The sequence below is a fragment of the Aspergillus novofumigatus genome (genome assembly GCF_002847465.1).
Source record: "Aspergillus novofumigatus IBT 16806 chromosome Unknown P174scaffold_2, whole genome shotgun sequence".
Lineage (NCBI taxonomy): Eukaryota > Fungi > Ascomycota > Eurotiomycetes > Eurotiales > Aspergillaceae > Aspergillus > Aspergillus novofumigatus.
In genome coordinates this window covers 1,577,183-1,593,951 of record NW_020194275.1, presented here as the reverse complement: position 1 = coordinate 1,593,951, position 16,769 = coordinate 1,577,183, and the positions used below count along the sequence as shown (strand labels likewise).

The 16,769-nt window shown below is 52.8% G+C and overlaps 6 protein-coding genes across 6 annotated transcripts; 2 read left to right on the top strand and 4 right to left on the bottom strand.

Annotated features, from left to right (window-relative positions):
• The first annotated feature begins 570 nt into the window (after positions 1–570).
• On the top strand, positions 571–2,928 carry P174DRAFT_438642 (putative MFS transporter). Its single transcript, XM_024826588.1, has 10 exons — positions 571–714; positions 801–963; positions 1,026–1,183; positions 1,238–1,330; positions 1,401–1,430; positions 1,490–1,846; positions 1,904–1,957; positions 2,010–2,057; positions 2,112–2,429; positions 2,495–2,928. Exons 1-10 carry the CDS (start codon positions 702–704, stop codon positions 2,737–2,739), a joined length of 1,479 nt encoding a protein of 492 aa, XP_024685417.1. The 5' UTR covers positions 571–701; the 3' UTR covers positions 2,740–2,928.
• A 305-nt stretch (positions 2,929–3,233) lies between these two features.
• P174DRAFT_92520 (uncharacterized protein) lies at positions 3,234–3,642 on the bottom strand. The gene has a single exon (XM_024832492.1). It carries the CDS (start codon positions 3,513–3,515, stop codon positions 3,291–3,293), a length of 225 nt encoding a protein of 74 aa, XP_024685416.1. The 5' UTR covers positions 3,516–3,642; the 3' UTR covers positions 3,234–3,290.
• A 622-nt stretch (positions 3,643–4,264) lies between these two features.
• On the top strand, positions 4,265–6,204 carry P174DRAFT_438641 (DNA-directed RNA polymerase I subunit RPA49). The gene is made up of 4 exons (XM_024826587.1): positions 4,265–4,501; positions 4,612–4,886; positions 4,951–5,736; positions 5,775–6,204. Exons 1-4 carry the CDS (start codon positions 4,354–4,356, stop codon positions 5,994–5,996), a joined length of 1,431 nt encoding a protein of 476 aa, XP_024685415.1. The 5' UTR covers positions 4,265–4,353; the 3' UTR covers positions 5,997–6,204.
• A 45-nt stretch (positions 6,205–6,249) lies between these two features.
• Positions 6,250–8,637, bottom strand: hemA (5-aminolevulinic acid synthase HemA). Its single transcript, XM_024831622.1, has 2 exons — positions 8,152–8,637; positions 6,250–8,094 (listed from the first exon to the last, which is right to left on the bottom strand). The coding sequence occupies exons 1-2, from the start codon at positions 8,495–8,497 to the stop codon at positions 6,524–6,526; spliced, it is 1,917 nt and encodes a 638-aa protein (XP_024685414.1). The 5' UTR covers positions 8,498–8,637; the 3' UTR covers positions 6,250–6,523.
• A 1,027-nt stretch (positions 8,638–9,664) lies between these two features.
• ino80 (chromatin-remodeling ATPase INO80) lies at positions 9,665–14,989 on the bottom strand (the record flags this gene model as incomplete). The annotated part of the gene is made up of 5 exons (XM_024824636.1): positions 9,665–9,870; positions 9,937–10,600; positions 10,624–13,749; positions 13,811–14,377; positions 14,456–14,989. 5 exons carry the CDS (start codon positions 14,987–14,989, stop codon positions 9,665–9,667), a joined length of 5,097 nt encoding a protein of 1,698 aa, XP_024685413.1.
• Positions 14,990–16,192: 1,203 nt separating this feature from the next.
• Positions 16,193–16,672, bottom strand: P174DRAFT_438638 (uncharacterized protein; the record flags this gene model as incomplete). Its single annotated transcript, XM_024826586.1, has 1 exon — positions 16,193–16,672. A coding segment is annotated over one exon (287 nt), but the record flags the coding sequence as incomplete, so codon positions are not given.
• Positions 16,673–16,769: the final 97 nt, after the last annotated feature.

Genomic DNA, 16,769 nt, shown 5'->3' with positions numbered 1-16,769 from the left:
TTTCTTAGCCGTGGTTGATGGGGTTATATCCATGAAATAAGACCATTATTATTATGGTTCTACAAGAGCCAACCTCTCCTGCGGATAGGAATGCGGAGAGGATCCAAAGTACGAAGGAAAAGAAAGCTTGGCCGGGGAAATCTGCGGGGAATCGCTCGGCACTGAGGATTGGAGATTCGTCAATTGACCGACATGCTCGTGATATTACTACATACTTGGTACTAAGTAGACGAGTACGTAGTAGTCGGTCTATTTGTCTATTAATTGAATTATTACGTGAGGCCTTCGCAAATAATAGGCGCTATCTCCGCATCGGCGACCGCATCCACCCATCCGACTCTCCTGGGCTGCTTGCTATGACTCCTTGGCGTTGGGGTACAGTGACCTCGGCCTTGTCCGATCCCCAAAAGAGGTATCGCACAGGTTGTTCAGTCGCCGAAGATCCCTTTGTTTGTAGACTAGGATCGGAGAATAAGTTAGTAGATATGATCTGACAAATAGAAAGGCCTGAGTCACTGCTAATTGTCCCTGACTCGCCACGGCTGCCCAAGGTCACACCGTGCGTGCTTAGTGAGAAATAAGAACGCATTCTCTTCTGCGCTGCATCTGTTTCTTGCTCCTTTTCCCTTGTGTCGTGTTAATCCTCAGTATTAGCCTTTGCCAAGGGGGACAGAAATAATTGCGTCCTGAAATCAGCAATTATGGCTTTAAAAAGTGTGTGTCCTCGATAATCTTCCTCTTCATTTACGAGACATCGCTCCCTAGAGAGATCGACAGCTAACCCCTCCTCGCATACATAGGCGTCTCCGAAACAGATAATGGCAAAGCCGAGGGCGAGATCTATAGCGAGTCCGCGGACCTCCCTCCGCTCACCAACACCACGGAGCGCAAGCTGATGGCCAAGATTGACTGGCATATCGTGCCGTGCCTTTGTGTCATGTACTTGCTCGCCTTTCTGGACCGGTATGCAATCCTCAAACCCCTAGCTCCATGCATGAACTGAGCTCTGTAATGCGCCGTCACAGAGTCAACATCAGCAATGCCGCAATTCTCGGGCTGCAGAAAGATCTAAATATCGAAAACACCAAGTACAACACTGCCTTGACCATCTTCTTCGTACCGTACGTCCTGTTCGAAATTCCGTCCAATATATTGCTGAAGAAGCTGAAGCCCCATGTATGGTGTATGTACTTCGTCTTGTCGTGCGAGAGGGAACAGATAGCTCACATTACGGCAGTATCATTATGCATGTTCTTGTTCGGCTTTGTGACGATCTGTCAAGGGTTGGTTTCGAGCTGGGGTGGCTTGATGACCACCCGCTGGTTTCTTGGTATGTACCACCCCATCCCAAAATATAGATACAAGTGCCGGTTGAATGAGAACTAATGTACATGAGCTAGGCATGTTTGAGACGGGAATGTTCCCTGGGTGTAAGTCTGTTTCCTCAGAGAACGATTGGCCCAGTCAATAACCAATCGCGACGTGGCAGGCTTCTATCTGCTGGGAATGTGGTATAAGCGCAGCGAGGCCCAGAAACGATTCAGCTTCTTCTTCAGCTCTACCACACTAGCAGGCGCATTTGGTGGTCTTCTGGCCAGTGGTCTTGGAGAAATGGCCGGGCTTCGAGGCTACAATGGCTGGCGATGGGTCTTCATCATCGAAGGCGTCCTCACCTGTGTTGTTTCGCTTGTGTGGTTCTTCGTGCTTCCAGACTTCCCGGAAGACGTCAAGTGGCTGAATGACGAAGAGCGAGAGTTCATTCGTGCGAAACTTGCAAAGGACGTCGGCGCCGCTGGAAGAGATGTCAAGCTGACCGTGCGCGATGTGTTGGCAGTCTTTAAAGACTGTGAGTGGCGCGCCAGCCTTCGGGTTTTGTTTTTTTTTTTCGCTGACTCCTTCTTAGACAAGATCTTCATTGGCGGCTGGATGTACTTTGGCCAGATTGTCACGGCATACGGTGAGCAGGCTTGACATGGCTCTTGAAGAGTTCCCCTCTTAACAGCGTGCAGGATATGCGTATTTCGCCCCGACCATCATCAAAACTTATGGCTACTCCTGTACGTGTCTGGCATCCTCCACGAGTATTAGCTCTGCTGACTTTCTGCTACCAGCGATCAAAACCCAACTCTACTCAGTGGCCCCATGGGCAGCCGCGTTTGGCTTCTCCATGTTGATTGCCACCCTTTCTGATAAGTTCAGGCACCGCTACATCTTTGCTATGATTCCCATGTTGATTGCCATGGGCGGCTTTGGGATCCTGCTGAATGTTCACGGCGTGGCCCACCGGAATGTCCAGTATGGGGCGCTATTCATGGTGACCGGTGGTTGCTACAGCTCAATGGCCGTTGTCGTATGTTGGTACGCCATGAATCTGAGTGGACACCGCCGCCGGGGCGTGGGAACAGCATGGCAGATCGGATTCGGTAACAGTAAGTTGCAATTTCTGCAGTACTCTCAACACGTAAGATGGGCGATAGCTGACAAACATAACCAGTTGGCGGTATCATTGCTACCTATTCCTTCCTGGCGAAGGATGCACCCCTGTACCGGAATGGGTATATCATCAGTCTTTCCTTCCTCTGCTTCTCCGCAGCATGCTGTACTGCTTATCTTGCAGCAGTCTGGTACGACAACCGGAAGCGTGATCTCGCAATGGCCAACGGTGCTACCGTTGAGCTTACGGAGGAGGAGCAAGAGCAGCTGGGCGATCTTGCGCCCAATTACCGCTATACTTATTGATATATTCGATATATTCCGAAGATATTTGAAGATAGGGTTAGGGCTTCCTATCAACGCTTGGATGGAGCCACGGACGTTTTGAATATTTCGTTGGATAGACTAATATTTACGTCATAACATGAACGAACGTGAACTATACGCTATGATCAATGGCAGTTCGCCACTACTACACATCGTCTTCAATAGCAATGGTTTTAATTTGTGTAGATATACTCAGAGGTAGACCTAGCAAAAGTAATAGACATGTCTTAACAGCTGATTGAGTACTACCTAGACTAAATGTTGACGAGGTCCTGCATCCAAATCGTAAACAGCTCGGCTGACGTAATATGAGCTCGGTAAAACTAAAGAGAGCCACCTGGGTGCATCCCTTGACGAGCCAATCAGAGGAGCCCGACCACTAGCGAGCCCTTAGTGGCATACTCTGCTGAGTCAGCCACTGCGCACACAAAGAGCTGCTCCGCCGCAGCTCTCCATCCTTCTTGCAACCATCTTCTCATCCTCGCAGCAGTGTGAGTATTGACCCCCCTCACCTTTTAAGACATTCATCTTCAGGCAATTGACTGACCAGCTTCAGTCTCGAACCATCTACGAAGATGAGAGCCAAGTGGAGAAAGAAGCGCGTTCGTCGCCTTAAGCGTAAGAGAAGAAAGATGAGAGCCAGATCGTGAGTTTTCCCCATTCATCACCATCACCAATCGAAGCAATGGGAAATCAATTGGATCCGACCTGATGCTAATTACCTTCGCAGGAAATAAACATCTCGCCCACTCCATCTCGGTTCTTCATGTCGATGCTCAAGTTGAACGCCGAACATGATATTACGACGACGTTACGATGATGATTCCTTGTTATGATCGTTCCGTGGTCCAGCCGCTCCAATGGGTACCTGTCTGGTCCGATTTCCTAGGAGAAGGTTACGGTTGAATTTCCTCTATTCAAACGTGTTCGAATTCGGAGTCCGCCGTTCAACAGCCTGATTTCATCCTCCTCTGGCTCACTTCAACGATTTCGATAACCTTTTCTCTTGATCAGACAGTGTGGGATACGCATATCCGTGTCCTTATATTCTCGGAGAGGCGACTGTGTTCGGTGGAGGTTGGAGAGGTCGGTGGGAAAGTTTGAAGAAAAAGTGATTCTTCATTTTGATTCATCCCTGTACTGTGTTTATTCACCGAACCTTTTTGGGTGTCGCATGAGTGCCGGTCAATTGCTCGCTTCTTAGTTCGGGTCTTGTTCTCTAATGAGACCTTGAGCCATGGAGAGGTGTCCCTCGAGATTTTATTAAAAATGAAATGGCAAAAGTTACGATGACAACAAAACTTGCATTCGGTATCGTAGATCATAATTGACGACTTTGCAATGCGCAGAACAGTAGTCATCGCGGTAATATTAATGATGAAGAATAACGGACATATAAGCAATTCGCCCTGCTCTGGTTTGTGTGTCCAATAACGAGCAACTCCGCTTTTTTGAGTGCGGAGAACCAAATTTTGGACCCGGCAATTTTTTTCCCTTTCAAAAGAACATTTCCAGCCAACGTAGCTAAGCTACGACACCACGCCAGTCAGCAATATCTCTCTTCATTCTTTTTCTCCTTCCAAACAGAACAGTATGCCATCAGATAAAGTCGAAAAAAAGCGCAAGCGCGACTCTGATCGCCATGAACGACCCAGCAAGAAGCCCGCACTCGAGCTCCAGGACCTACCGCCTCTGTCGGCCAGTGTAGTAGATGAGCATAGCGAGCTGGCTCCTGTGATAAGTATGGATGATATTAATCTGCTGTACCATGCACAAATCGATTGACAGCTGCACAGTAACCACCCCGGCGTCAACCCCCCCGCAACCTGCGTTTTGCGCCGTACCTCAAAGCCCGCGCAGATTCTTCGTCGTCGGCAAATCGCAACAAGGGAATTGTTTCGTCGGAGCTCCTGCTGCAGTCTTCCGAGCACACCAAGCTGGACTTTGTGGGCCGTGAGGCGGAGGAGGATGCTGACTCCCAGCTTAAGCACTACGTTGCCGTGGTGGACCCGGAGAAGAAGACCTGGCAGCTTGTCGAGGTGCGCAAGTTAACGGTACGAGGAGCCGTGAGGAGGATGAAGCCTCTGACAGAGGAGGATGAGGAGAGCAGCGAGGAGGAGGAAGTGGTAAGCTCTCTCTCTGTTTTTGTGTGCAGCTGCTCGACTCGTTGGCAGATGCTGACTGCGATAGAAAACCATGCGCACACAACGCACCGAACTGACCAACACCTTCGGCACGAAACAATCACGCAAGGCGGCACAGTCGATGGCTGAGAACGCACAGCTGTCTAACGCGCCCGCCGGTGCCGCCAACGCCGCCGAGTCGGCGATCCTCTCGTCCATGCCCGCCGACGCTGCGGCCGACATCGCCTCCAAGGCGGCCGCCGTGCAGGCGCAGGTGCAAGCCAACAAGCCCATCCCGCAGGCCAACCTGGACGCGACGCACCCTGCCGACGTCTACCCGATCGACGTGCTCGTTCCCAACGGGCTGGCCACCCTCCGCCAGCTCCCCGGCGTCAAGGAGTGGGCCGACACCGTCTCCGCCGGCCTCCCCGTCGCCACGACCTCGCGCTACGTCTCCCGCCGCGTCGAGGCGGTCGTCAAGTCCGGCAACACCACCCACCTCCAGCTCCTCCGCTTCATCCTCCTCCTGCTTGAGTTCGCCCGCTCCCTACGCTCCGGCCGGGACCCCAAATCGTCCGCCGGACCAGGCAGCAAGCGCCTCCCGCCCCGCGAGGAACTGCGCCGCATCCTCTCCTCGGCCTCGGGCAACCCGGCCTCTACCAGCAAGCAGCAGCAGCAGCAGCAGCAGAATACAAGCCAATCCGACGCCGGCACCCTCCCGGACCCGGTCATCGACGCTATCCGCCGCAAGTTCGCCCCGCAGGGCTCCCACCTCACCAAGAACGACCTCACCTTCCTGCACACCACCATCTGCGCGCTCTCGCTGCACATCCCCCGCAGCCCGCCAAGGACGGTGGTGCCAGCTCCCTGGGCGGCAACTCGCCCAACGAGCTGGCCACCGACCCCGCCGATCTGCGCGACGATCTGAGAATCGAGAGCGCCACTATCCTGCAGTACTTCCGCGAACTGGGCTGCCGCGTCGACAAGCCGCGCGAGAGCGAGTTCGCGAAATGGAATATCAAGGGTGGCAAGGCTGAGGCGGCCGCCAGACGGATTGCCCGTCTCAAGATTCCTGTGGAGTTTCCCAAGGTGAGCCGCGGTGGACGGAGATGATTGTCCATCCTTGCGGTCTTTTTTTTGGTCTCAATGTGAAAAATGATAGAAACTAGAAAAAGTTGGTTTGGGATGCTTTTGTCTCCCGCGATACATACTGCGCTTGCCTCATGGTGTCATGGGCGTTGGGGTTCCATTCATTTCATTTAACTAGATGATAGCGCGAATGTTGGACTATAAATGTCACCCATTTCTTAGAGAGGCCTACAATATCTTGGAATACGCACTAAGCCATCTACGAGGGGTCATAATTGGAGACATGCCAATGGTAGAGACTGGCTCTTGGATTGATCTATCGAACCCAAAGTGCAGTAATGACAGACCGGTTCGGATTATATGTGAATGTGCCTCGTACAAAGCATCTTGGATACATACAAGTGCATGTACTCCTGAGGACAAGGTTATATTGTCAATGAGCAGGAATATCAAAAAGTAACCTACACCAACCTTCGCGACGTAGAGCTTTAAGTGTAAGGTGGGTGAATTATATATTGCAGAATACCACTACCCATAAGGCAGCGTCCTGTCTATGCAGCCACGCCAACGGGGATGGAGGCAGCGGGAGCCGCAGCGATGGGAGCGGCGGTTTGCATGCGAGGCGCCTGCTGGAACTCACGCTCGACCGCCTGCTCCAGAGACTCGTACTCGATCAGGCCGAGCTGTGTGTCCTTCCAGATGGGCTGGTTCTGTTCCTCGGCGCCTTCGACGCCAACGCCAACAAACCCACCCTGAGCTGCCCAGTCACTCGTGCGCTTGATGCCCAGATCTTTCCAGACCGCCTGGACGGCCTGCACCAGGTGGTCGCGGTGCTCCTTGACGTGTCCTGGAGTGGGGGTGATACGCAGACGCTCCTCACCGCGAGGCACGGTCGGGTAGTTGATCGCCTGGACGTAGATTCCGTGCTCTTCCAGCAGCTTATCCGAGGCCTTCTTGGCAAGCTCGGCATCACCAACCAGGAGAGGTACGATGTGAGAGGGGTTCGGAATCACGGGGATATCCAGTTCCTTCAGTGCCTTCTTCACGGCTCGAGTGTGCAACTGCTGCAGCACACGGTCGCCCTTGTGACGTGCCTGGTACTGGATGGCCGTGTTGGCTCCGGCCATTGTCGCCGGAGGCAGTGAGGTCGTGAAGATAAAACCGGGAGCGAGGGAGCGGATGGTATCCACCATAGCCGCAGACCCGGCAATGTAGCCTCCGACACACCCATACGCCTTGCCAAGAGTACCGGTGATGATGTCCACGCGGTCCATCACCGTTCCCTTGGTGGAGCGAGGGTTGGGAGTATCCTGAGAGGCATAGATCTCGTAGTCCAGATGTTCAGCGACACCAGCCCCGTGGGGACCGTACATACCCACGGCATGGACCTCGTCCAAAAAGGTAATGGCGCCGTACTTGTCGGCGAGGTCACAGATAGCCTCAATTGGGGCGATGGACCCGCACATGCTGTAAACAGATTCGAAGGCGATGATCTTGGGCACATGCAATGGCAGAGACGCTAGCTTATTCTCCAGGTCGACCAGGTCATTGTGCTTGAAGACCATCTTCTTGGCGCCAGAGTGACGGATACCCTGAATCATCGATGCATGGTTCAGGCTGTCCGACAGGATGACACAGTCGGGCATCTTGCTTCCCAGTGTTGCGAGCGTGGCATCGTTGGCAACAAAGCACGAGCTGAACACCAGCGCCGCTTCCTTGCCGTGCAATTTGGCAAGCGTGTTTTCCAGAGCCACGGCATGCTTGTTGTGTCCGGAGATATTGCGAGTACCACCGGCGCCGGCTCCGTAGGTATCCAGAGTCTCGTGCATGGCGGCCAACACTTCCGGGTTGCGGCCCATTCCGAGATAGTCATTCGAGCACCACACGGTCACCCGCTCTTCCACCGAGGCGGTGTGAGCACGGGGAAATTCCTTGGCGAGACGATTGATATTGTTGAAGTAGCGGTAGGACTTGTCCTTGTGTTTCTTCTCCAATTCACCCTGGTAGAAAGCATTGTAGTTGAATGGAGGGGAGGCGGGAGCCTCAGGACGGGGACCGGCAACCGCCGCGGGAGAAGTGGCCAGTGGGGTCTTGCCTTTGCCATTGCCAAAGGTGGGTTGGACTGTTCGGAATCAGTTAGCTATATATATTCAATCTATCCGCTGAGAAAAGTACGCACGTCTGTCGGTGTTCTTGTATAGATCAGGGCTGAGATTGGCGCCATTGCCACCAGTACTGTGCAGCGCTCTTCTGGTCTGAGTAGGACGGAAATGCTTGCTGCTCATACCCGGCACACCAGCGGCAGAGGAGGTGAACCTCTTGGCGCCGGCCATGCGGGCGCTCTGGACAGCGAGGGCCTTGCTCATCACAGGGCAACGACGAGCGATGACCTGCAGGTTCGACATGGTACCTCCGCCGGGACTCATGCTGGGACGGGTAGCCGTGGCGAGGGTACGCAGAGCGGTGGGAGAGGTGCGCTTGAGGAACGGACACATCGCCCGAGACTGCTGGAGAAGAGACTCCATGGTGACGGCAGCGAGCCAGAGACTCGTCGAGGCAGGAATTGGTTTTGGTGGTGTTGAGAGAGAAGGTAGATACCAAGGGAAAAGGTCGAATTGGGAGGTGGAAGATGGAAGAAGAGAAATACGAAAGGAATAAAAAAGAGCGGAATCTTGTGGCTTTCACAGACGCTACTTTTTCCAGACGCCGATGCAGGATATTAGATCCAGTCGTCGCCGAGTGTAAGGCCAGCCGCAGAACAGTGGCAGAAACCGAGAAAAAAGAACCTGGCACGATGACTAAAAGCCAAAGTGTGACTCGGCCGTTGCCTCATGCCTCAGTCACCGACCGGGGGGGCTGTGCGGCACCGCGGGAGGGGATACCATGCCGCTAAGCCTGTTCGGGCAATATACACCTGCAGGTGGCTGCTAATACTCGGCATGTGATTGGCTGGTAATAAAGATTGAAGACACGGGAATTACCGTAGCCGTATGATCCGATACTGGGGAAACGGTGAGTAAATATGGTAAAATAAGGTAAGGTACGGTAAACGGAACACCCGCGGCATATGCTCGGAATCCTCCGCGGTGGCCGAGGAAGTATCCTCACGCATTCCATTCCGTCTTCGGAGTGTGCAACTTGACAAGATACGACATAATGATGACCTCGACTTTCTCATGAACTCATACATTACGACCTTTCGTAGCCGTCCAAGGAACGAACACAAGCAAGGGAGAATTTTTCACTTCAGCTGAAGCCCATCCCCAGCATCCAGCGTGGCAAATCATGGCCAAGGAAGAGAACACCACAAGTTCCCAAGTCATAACCGTATTGCCAATCAGGACAAAATAATGATGGACAAAAATAAGAACAGATAAAAGGAAACCCAGCACATACAGCCGCATGCTTGTCTATCGTATTGTCAATCTCAATCAGCTTATCACTCTTTGCTTTTCATCTCACATCATCCCCTCCAGCCGTCTTTCACAAAAAAGTGTCAGGTAGATTAGAAAAACAAAAGTTGACATGTTAATACAAGGCACAAAAAAAAGGTGCCGCGAACAATAAGAACAAATCCATCAAAATCACAGTAGTCTCTCAAAAAAAAAAAAAAAAAAAAAAAACGCCGTAGCCCCATTCAGTCATGCGTGTAGGTACCGAGAAATGTCTGGATCAGATAGTTGGTGTGCACATCAACTTTCCAGTCCACCGTCACCATCAATCAGTCGCAAACGCTCCGTGGTCGTCTTGGCTCGCTTCGACGATCCCTTGCCGTTGCCGCGTCCACGTCCTCGCTTGGGAACAGGTGTCGACGTGGGTGTGCCAAGGTTATCTGCAGTTGATACAGGCGTTGCCGCACCCGAAGGCTTCGCGCTGATATCATCAAAGTTTCCTTCTCCTGTAGTAGAAAAGAAAAAGTAAGCATCATATCATCAATGAAAACAAATTGGGAGTCGCGCCATACCTTCGTGATACATGTCGTCAAGTGTAAGATCCTTCTTTCTCTTTTGCGCCGCCTTCTTGCCTCCTTTGCCAGCGCCAAACACCTCACCACGGTCTAGCGCTTCCTTCTCCTTCTGCTCAATCAGTTCGGCCTGCTCATCATCCGCCAGCCACATGGCGATATCCTTGGTCCGACTGTCGCGGTTGCGAGTGTTGAAGTCAACTCCGCCGGCCGCACCGCCAGAAATGACAACGCGCTGCACCTCTTCTTTCTGCAGGGCTCGCTTGCGGATTCGCTCTTCGATGGTGCCGCGCGTGATGAGCCGGTAGACGGTCACCTGTCGGGTCTGGCCGAGACGATGCGCTCGATCCATAGCCTGCGAGTCAATGGTTGGGTTCCAATCCGAATCGTAGAAAATGACGGTGTCGGCGGCAGTCAGGTTGATACCCAGACCACCGGCACGGGTAGACAAGAGGAACACAAAGATCTCGGGCCGTTGTTGGAAATCGGCCACGGTGTCACGACGGTCCTCGAGTTTGGTGCTTCCGTCCAAGCGGCAGTACTTGTAGTTGCGGTAGGTGAGATACTCTTCCATCAGATCAATCATACGCGTCATCTGGAAGTACAGCAGCACACGGTGACCGCCTGCCTTGAGTTCACGGAGGAGTTCGTCCAGTTTGCCCAGCTTGCCCGAATCGGTGACGAAACGCCGCATGGATGGAACTTCAATGTGCGTGTACCGCCCTTGGTGGATATCGGCTTCGGCAGCATGGGTGGAAGCGAGAATGGGGCGGGGTCCAACTTCTTCTCAAGGATCTGCTCCTCCATCTGTCTAGAAGGCGTGCTAAAGAGGGCATGGCGAACGGAGACGTTGAAAAAGGTATCCTGGGTTTCCCTGAGGGCCTGTTGACCAGAGCAGGAGATGGTGATCGGAGGTGCGGATGCCGCAGGGCTCGCGCTGGGTTCAATCACGTCTAGGCCTTCGCGTTCGAACGTAGCCTCAGAAACATTCATCAAATCCCGCATGTAGCCCTCCACGGTAACGTCGCGGACAGCCTGACGATCGTTCCGCTGGACAATATTGAAGAGGGAATGAGGAAGCACAGACTTTGTTGTTTGCTCATCCGCTTCATCATCGTAGATGACATTCAGGCGAGACAGTCTGTTGCTCTGGCCACGACGGCGCACCGCCCGCTCGAAGACCCCGAGATGGGACTGCTCGTACGCCTCATGGATGGAGGTGTCGGCGAACCGCAGGAACGAAAAGCCACCATCCTCGTCGATGCTGCGTTTGATATTCTCTGGGGTGAAGATGTTCATCAAGTGCTGCAGGTATTTGCCTCGGAAACCAGCCTGTTCATTGCCCGGCCCAGCCATGTCAACACGACCACTGGGGCTGCATAAAAGGCGCGGTAGGCTGTACTCAATCAGATTGCGCGTCGAGTAGCGAACATCCACATTCTGTCCCTCGCGGACGAACGAGGCGGTTTCTGCAAAATATCCGGCCGAGAAGGGTGACTTTGTCTCCGCCCGCTCGAACAGGTCGGGGTGGTTGCAGACTTTCCGGAACTGCATGACCAAGTTCATCAGTGTCGTGCTGTCAGCTTCATCGCCAACAGCGGCCTTCTCAATGAGATCCATGATGCTGACGCGGTTCCGCAAGTTGGCGTAGTAGGCCCGCTGTCTATACGTCAGGTCGCAGAACACATCCTTCTCAACTTTGTCTCCAAGTTCTTGCTGGACGTGTTTCTTCACACGACGAAGCATGAATGGTTTCAGAATCATGTGCAACCGCCGGAGCTGGTCCTCGTTAAGTTTGGTATTACTTTGAGCGTGAGACTCAATGTCCTTGGAGAACCACTCGCTGAATTCATCGTGAGAGTCAAACAAGGTCGGCATAATGAAATGCAAAAGGGCCCACAATTCCTGCATGTTATTCTGAATCGGGGTACCAGTGAGCAGAAGACGGTTTCGGCAGTGAAATCCGAGCAGGTTCTTCCACCGCGAACTTTGAGACGACTTGATGGCCTGAGCTTCGTCGAGAATCATGTACTGCCACTTGACCTTCTGGAAGTACTGCGAATCGAGGACGACAAGCTGATACGATGTCACAAGGACATGGAACTCTGACTCTTTGGTGTAAGTGATGTGCTTGCGATCCCAGAACTTCCGGAGAACCTTGCGATCTTTCGCCGAACCCCAGTAAGGCAGCACCTTGATATCAGGAACAAACTTGGTGATCTCCTGCTGCCAGTTATGCAGTGTCGATGCTGGCGCGATGACCAGGAACGGCCCCCAGATGTTGTGAACCTCAGCCAAGTATGCCATGACCGATATAGACTGGATGGTCTTACCCAGACCCATCTCGTCGGCCAAAATACCGTTGATACCTTGCTCGTACAAATTGACAAGCCAGTTCAGACCCTTCAGCTGGTATTCCTTGAGCTTGGCCGTGAGCATCTTGGGCTGAGAGATTTCGATATCGCCGAAACTCGTGGGGTTCTGGAAGTTCAGTTCGCCCTCGTCGAGAGCAGCCATCGGGTTCTCCTCAGCATTGAAGGCACGTGCCCGCTCCTGAGCTTCTTTGACGGCATTCTGGGCATTAGCCATGGCTGCCTGCCGCAGAGCTGTCTCATCTTCCGCGTCGAAATCCAGGTCCTCGAAATTGGTAACTTTGGTGCCCACGTCGGCGACGCTAGGCGGCAGATCAATGGTGTGGTCGGCTTTGCCAGGTTGGAGTTTTGAGCCGTCGACAGCGGTATCCCCAGAAGAATCTGCTCCGGCCCCTTTGATCTTTCGGCCAATGAAGTGAGAATACAGTTCCGTCTGGGAGATCAAGAAATTCAGCTTGCGCTTCTGACGATTGGCTTCACGCTCTGCTTCTGCCTTCTTGGCGGACTCGATCTCCTGTTTCTCGGCGAGACGACGCAGATCACGCTCCTCGCGCTCGTTGCGCTTCCAGAAGGACATCATTTCACGCATCGTGCGCTTGGCGCGGGCTTGCGTGTCTTTCATGCTCTTGTTCGTACGCTCTTGCCATTTGCGAGACTGCTTACTGGCGAGCTGAGCTGTCTTCCGCAAGTTTTCCTGACGCGTGCTGAGAGAAAGGGTCTTGATGCGATAGACCTTGGGGATGTCTTTCCGGGCAATATCCCGCCAGATCTGTTCATAGATCTGGTTGTAACCCTTCGACTCGAACGTGGACACGGGCGCAGGCGTAGGTTCTTTGGAACGTGCACCCTTGGCCTCCTTCTTGAGGGTCTCCTTTCTCGGATCTTCCTTGGGAGCGAGAGGCAAGGGCTCGTCATTCTCCATGGCAGCATAAGCAGCTTCGGCCGCATCCTTCTCGGCCTGCTTCTGCTCCTTGGATTTCTTCGGCCGTGAGGTCCCCGAGCGTCCAGACTTGCGCCTCGACGGGGAGCTGCGACCGATGTGGAATGAGCTGGTAGTGCCTCCTTCCAGATTAGGAGCAAGGGGCGTGACCTCTCCGATTTCCTCCGGCGATGTGACACCTTCGAGAGCTCGCTTGGTCGATTTGATCTTTCTCTGGGCCCTTTCAGCCTCGCGGAGGAATTTGGCCTTCTCGGCGGCATCGTTGGCCTTATTTGCCTTGCGCTCCGCTTCAAGCTTCTTCTGCATTTCCAAACGCACCGTATTCTCACGGCGCCGCTTCCGCTGCATGTCCTTCTTGCGTTCCTTTTCGTCCTGAATTTCCTTCGCTTGAACTTCAGCGATGACCGACGCTTCGTTTGCGGCCCGGAATCGATCCAGTCCCGCGTTTGCCTGCTTCTCGAAAGTTTTACCGAGCTTGACAAGGAAATCGTGACGGCGACGCTGTCTTTGCATGAGTACTCTGATATTTCAGATGTGGAAAGATGTGAATTAAGAGGCCTACCTTGCGCCTGATGCCCTCGGCTTTCTCCGCATCTAAAGCCCTTTTCTTGCTCTTCACGATGTAGCGTTCATACTCCGCCTCAAAGCCAGGCGACTCGACATCGCTCTTGTCGGCATTGTCAATCTCCGCGATGATCTTGTTGATGATTTCAGCATCTCGCTCTGTTAATGTCTTGCGGTTGGAGACCCGAGCGGCTTTTGTCGGTTCGAAAGCACCGTTAGCAGATGCGACAGGAAGCGCTTCGGCGGATTTGGGTTCTTGTTCCACATTCCGACGACGTTTTTCGGCGCTCGGCTTCTTCTCAAGTCGGGGCAAGGCTGCCGGGGAGATGGGTTCCGGTTCCTTAGCTTTAAGTTGGGAGGTAGGTGGAAGAACGTGCGTCGCTGGAGGTGGGGTGAGTCTTCTCGTTGCTGTCACTGGGGCAAGGGTTGGTGGTGCGGGTGTGATTGTGGTTGCCGGGGCCGGTAGGGCTTCTGGAAGGGAAGGCTGCTTTTTAGGGGAGCTCTCTTCAGTCGGACCCGAAAGAATGCTGGCGAATGACATGGGGTCGGCAGCGCGAGCATGTTTCTAGATAAAGGAAATAAAAACTCAGTAAATGTACTCATCTCACATTCGGTTACCATAATGATCGGAGTGAAGACATACCGTTTCTCTAGGGGGAGAAGCCGGCCGGGAATCTCGCAACATTGATGACGAGTATCCAGGAGCACCATTTCCTCCGATGGAATAGAGTGGTTCCGTCTCTTTCTTTGGAGGCGATTGTGATAGGCTTTCCAGGCGAGCCGATGGATGGGCGTGAGATGAAGTGGAGTGGTTATAGGGGGATGCGCCGTTGCTGGACATCACCGATGCTGAATATGGCCGTGGTAATGAAAACTGCGGCGTCCCTGCCGATGAATGTGCCTGATACTGCGACGAAGGCTCCGAATGATGCCCTGGCGGAGGAGCACCACCGTTTAATGGAGGTAGCGTAGCTGGTAAGGGCGAAGGCGCATGTGAGTAATGGGGACTCCGAGATAGTGACGGCTGTGGAGCGAAAGCCGGCGGTGTCTGCGGAGGGTGCTGCTGGTACTGATCATTGTTGGGATAGTATGAACGATTCTTATTCGGAGGAGAATAGACGGGAAAACGAGGTTGCTGCGTCGGAGACTGAGGATTGTAAGGCGGAGCCCCCGTCATGATGGCCGCGTGTGCCGGAGAACGCGGCGCCGATTATGGGCAGCGATAAGGCAGTTGAAGTTCGAAAAGGCGTCGTGGTCAAGTGAACATTGAACGGGAGCGAGAGAGGGTAGAGAGGAAAGGTATCTCTCCAGAAGGGACGGGCAATCACGCGTTTCGCACCTGTCGCGGCGGTTACAACTGCTTGAATGAAGGATTAGCTCCGAGACAGGGTATGGTATAAGAAAAGATGAATTCAAAGGTTGAATTAAGGAAATGGATCGGCGGTTCATACAAGACAGGTTGTGAAGCGGGAAGATGAGTTGGAAGGGAGAGAAGGGGAGAGACAAATGGGAGTAGAAGAGGTTGCCTCACCGTTTTGACAGAAACCTCTCGGGATAATTGGATGAAGGCGAGCTCTTTGTGGATGTTGGACCAAACCAACAAACTCCCGTCAGCGCCAGAGTGGCTCAGGCTCGGATGCGATGGGAAACGAGCACCCGTCTATGGTTCTCCCAGACGGGGAATTGACACTGTGGTGCGGCTGACGGAGCTTGTGGACAAGAGAAAAGGGAAACAAGTGAGACGGAGAAGTTGGAGATGTAGTTGATGGGATGAAGATAGAATAGACGATGGAGATAGATATGGAGATGGAGGATGTAGAAAAGAAAGGGCCGATGGTGGAAGGAAGGAAGGAATAGTTAGTGAATGATGATGATGATGATAATGATGCTGCTGTCTGGATCTTTGAACTGGTCGTTCCAGCCTTTTCCCCCCTTTGCCCAAGTTTTCTCTCTGCCCTCGCTGACCTTTACTTGTTCCTCTTCCTCTTTCGTCGCTTTTTTGGGCCTTTCCGCGATCCGTACACGTACAGCCTGGCGTTACGTGTATTGGGATTACGTACGCCACTGATCCCTACGTACCTAGGTATGCTGATCGATTCGATTTTCACTCGCTTTGCAAGCATCAACATATAGGTTGCACTTTGATGGAGCACTCAAGAAATTGACAGTGTTGGAAAAGGGAATATTCTGAAAATGCTTTAATGGCAGTGACTGTAAGAGTCTGCTTCCATTTTTGTCACTGTCAACCTGCCCTTGCGCGATATTCACTACTCCAGATTAAGGTATACAAATGCCAAGCCTATGGGTCCGATACCGGTAATTACAATTTCGAAACATCAAGGCCATGGTCATAACTTACATAGCCATTGAATTTCATTGCTCCTCTTTTACTAATGGCACTAATAGCACTATTCTCTGATAGAAGTCAGAATACTCCGTATGATCTGTAAAATCTATTTGTAGATGCGAGGTGTCTCCGTTGGAAGGATCGTCTGATACCACCGGGCAGTGGTCACCATATGGACGAGCACCAAAATTGCCTGGAAGTCACAGCTGATGATGGTGAATGATGTTCATTGTCGCCTGAAACCGCAGAGGCCTTGCTGATACGATTTCCCAGGGACTGCTGGAGAAGGTTTAGAGACACCCAGCAATGGCTTGATACCACGCACTATGCTGCTTTGCAGGTCGATTCTCAATGGCATTTCGTCTTTCTCTCTTTCCGTGGAATTCCTGCGTCCGTTGCAATTCGGTGAGGACCAATGACCATATTTAAGTAGACGCGGTTGTTGCGCAGCCACCCGTCTATGCGTCGGAGCTGGGGGGAACACAGGGACTAAGACACCTAGGAGGTGCATGGCCCTGGCGCTTCCTGTATGCGCGAATTAGAAGGTACAGACTGTTGAAGCCTGCCTTGTTCGCTCTTTACATACTTTTGTTGTATATCGGCTTGGTGA

Excerpts from the sequence above, each read along its gene's own strand:
- P174DRAFT_92520 (XM_024832492.1), bottom strand. The coding sequence starts at position 3,515 with ATGGAGTGGGCGAGATGTTTATTTCCTGCGAAGGTAATTAGCATCAGG.
- hemA (XM_024831622.1), bottom strand. The coding sequence starts at position 8,497 with ATGGAGTCTCTTCTCCAGCAGTCTCGGGCGATGTGTCCGTTCCTCAAG. Across the intron at positions 8,095-8,151 it reads ATACAAGAACACCGACAGAC|TCCAACCCACCTTTGGCAAT; the intron begins GTGCGTACTTTT and ends GATTCCGAACAG.
- P174DRAFT_438641 (XM_024826587.1), top strand. The coding sequence starts at position 4,354 with ATGCCATCAGATAAAGTCGAAAAAAAGCGCAAGCGCGACTCTGATCGC. Across the intron at positions 4,502-4,611 it reads CGAGCTGGCTCCTGTGATAA|CCCGCGCAGATTCTTCGTCG; the intron begins GTATGGATGATA and ends CGTACCTCAAAG. Across the intron at positions 5,737-5,774 it reads CCCGCAGCCCGCCAAGGACG|CTGGCCACCGACCCCGCCGA; the intron begins GTGGTGCCAGCT and ends TCGCCCAACGAG.
- P174DRAFT_438642 (XM_024826588.1), top strand. Across the intron at positions 1,431-1,489 it reads GACGGGAATGTTCCCTGGGT|GCTTCTATCTGCTGGGAATG; the intron begins GTAAGTCTGTTT and ends GCGACGTGGCAG. Across the intron at positions 2,430-2,494 it reads GCAGATCGGATTCGGTAACA|TTGGCGGTATCATTGCTACC; the intron begins GTAAGTTGCAAT and ends AAACATAACCAG.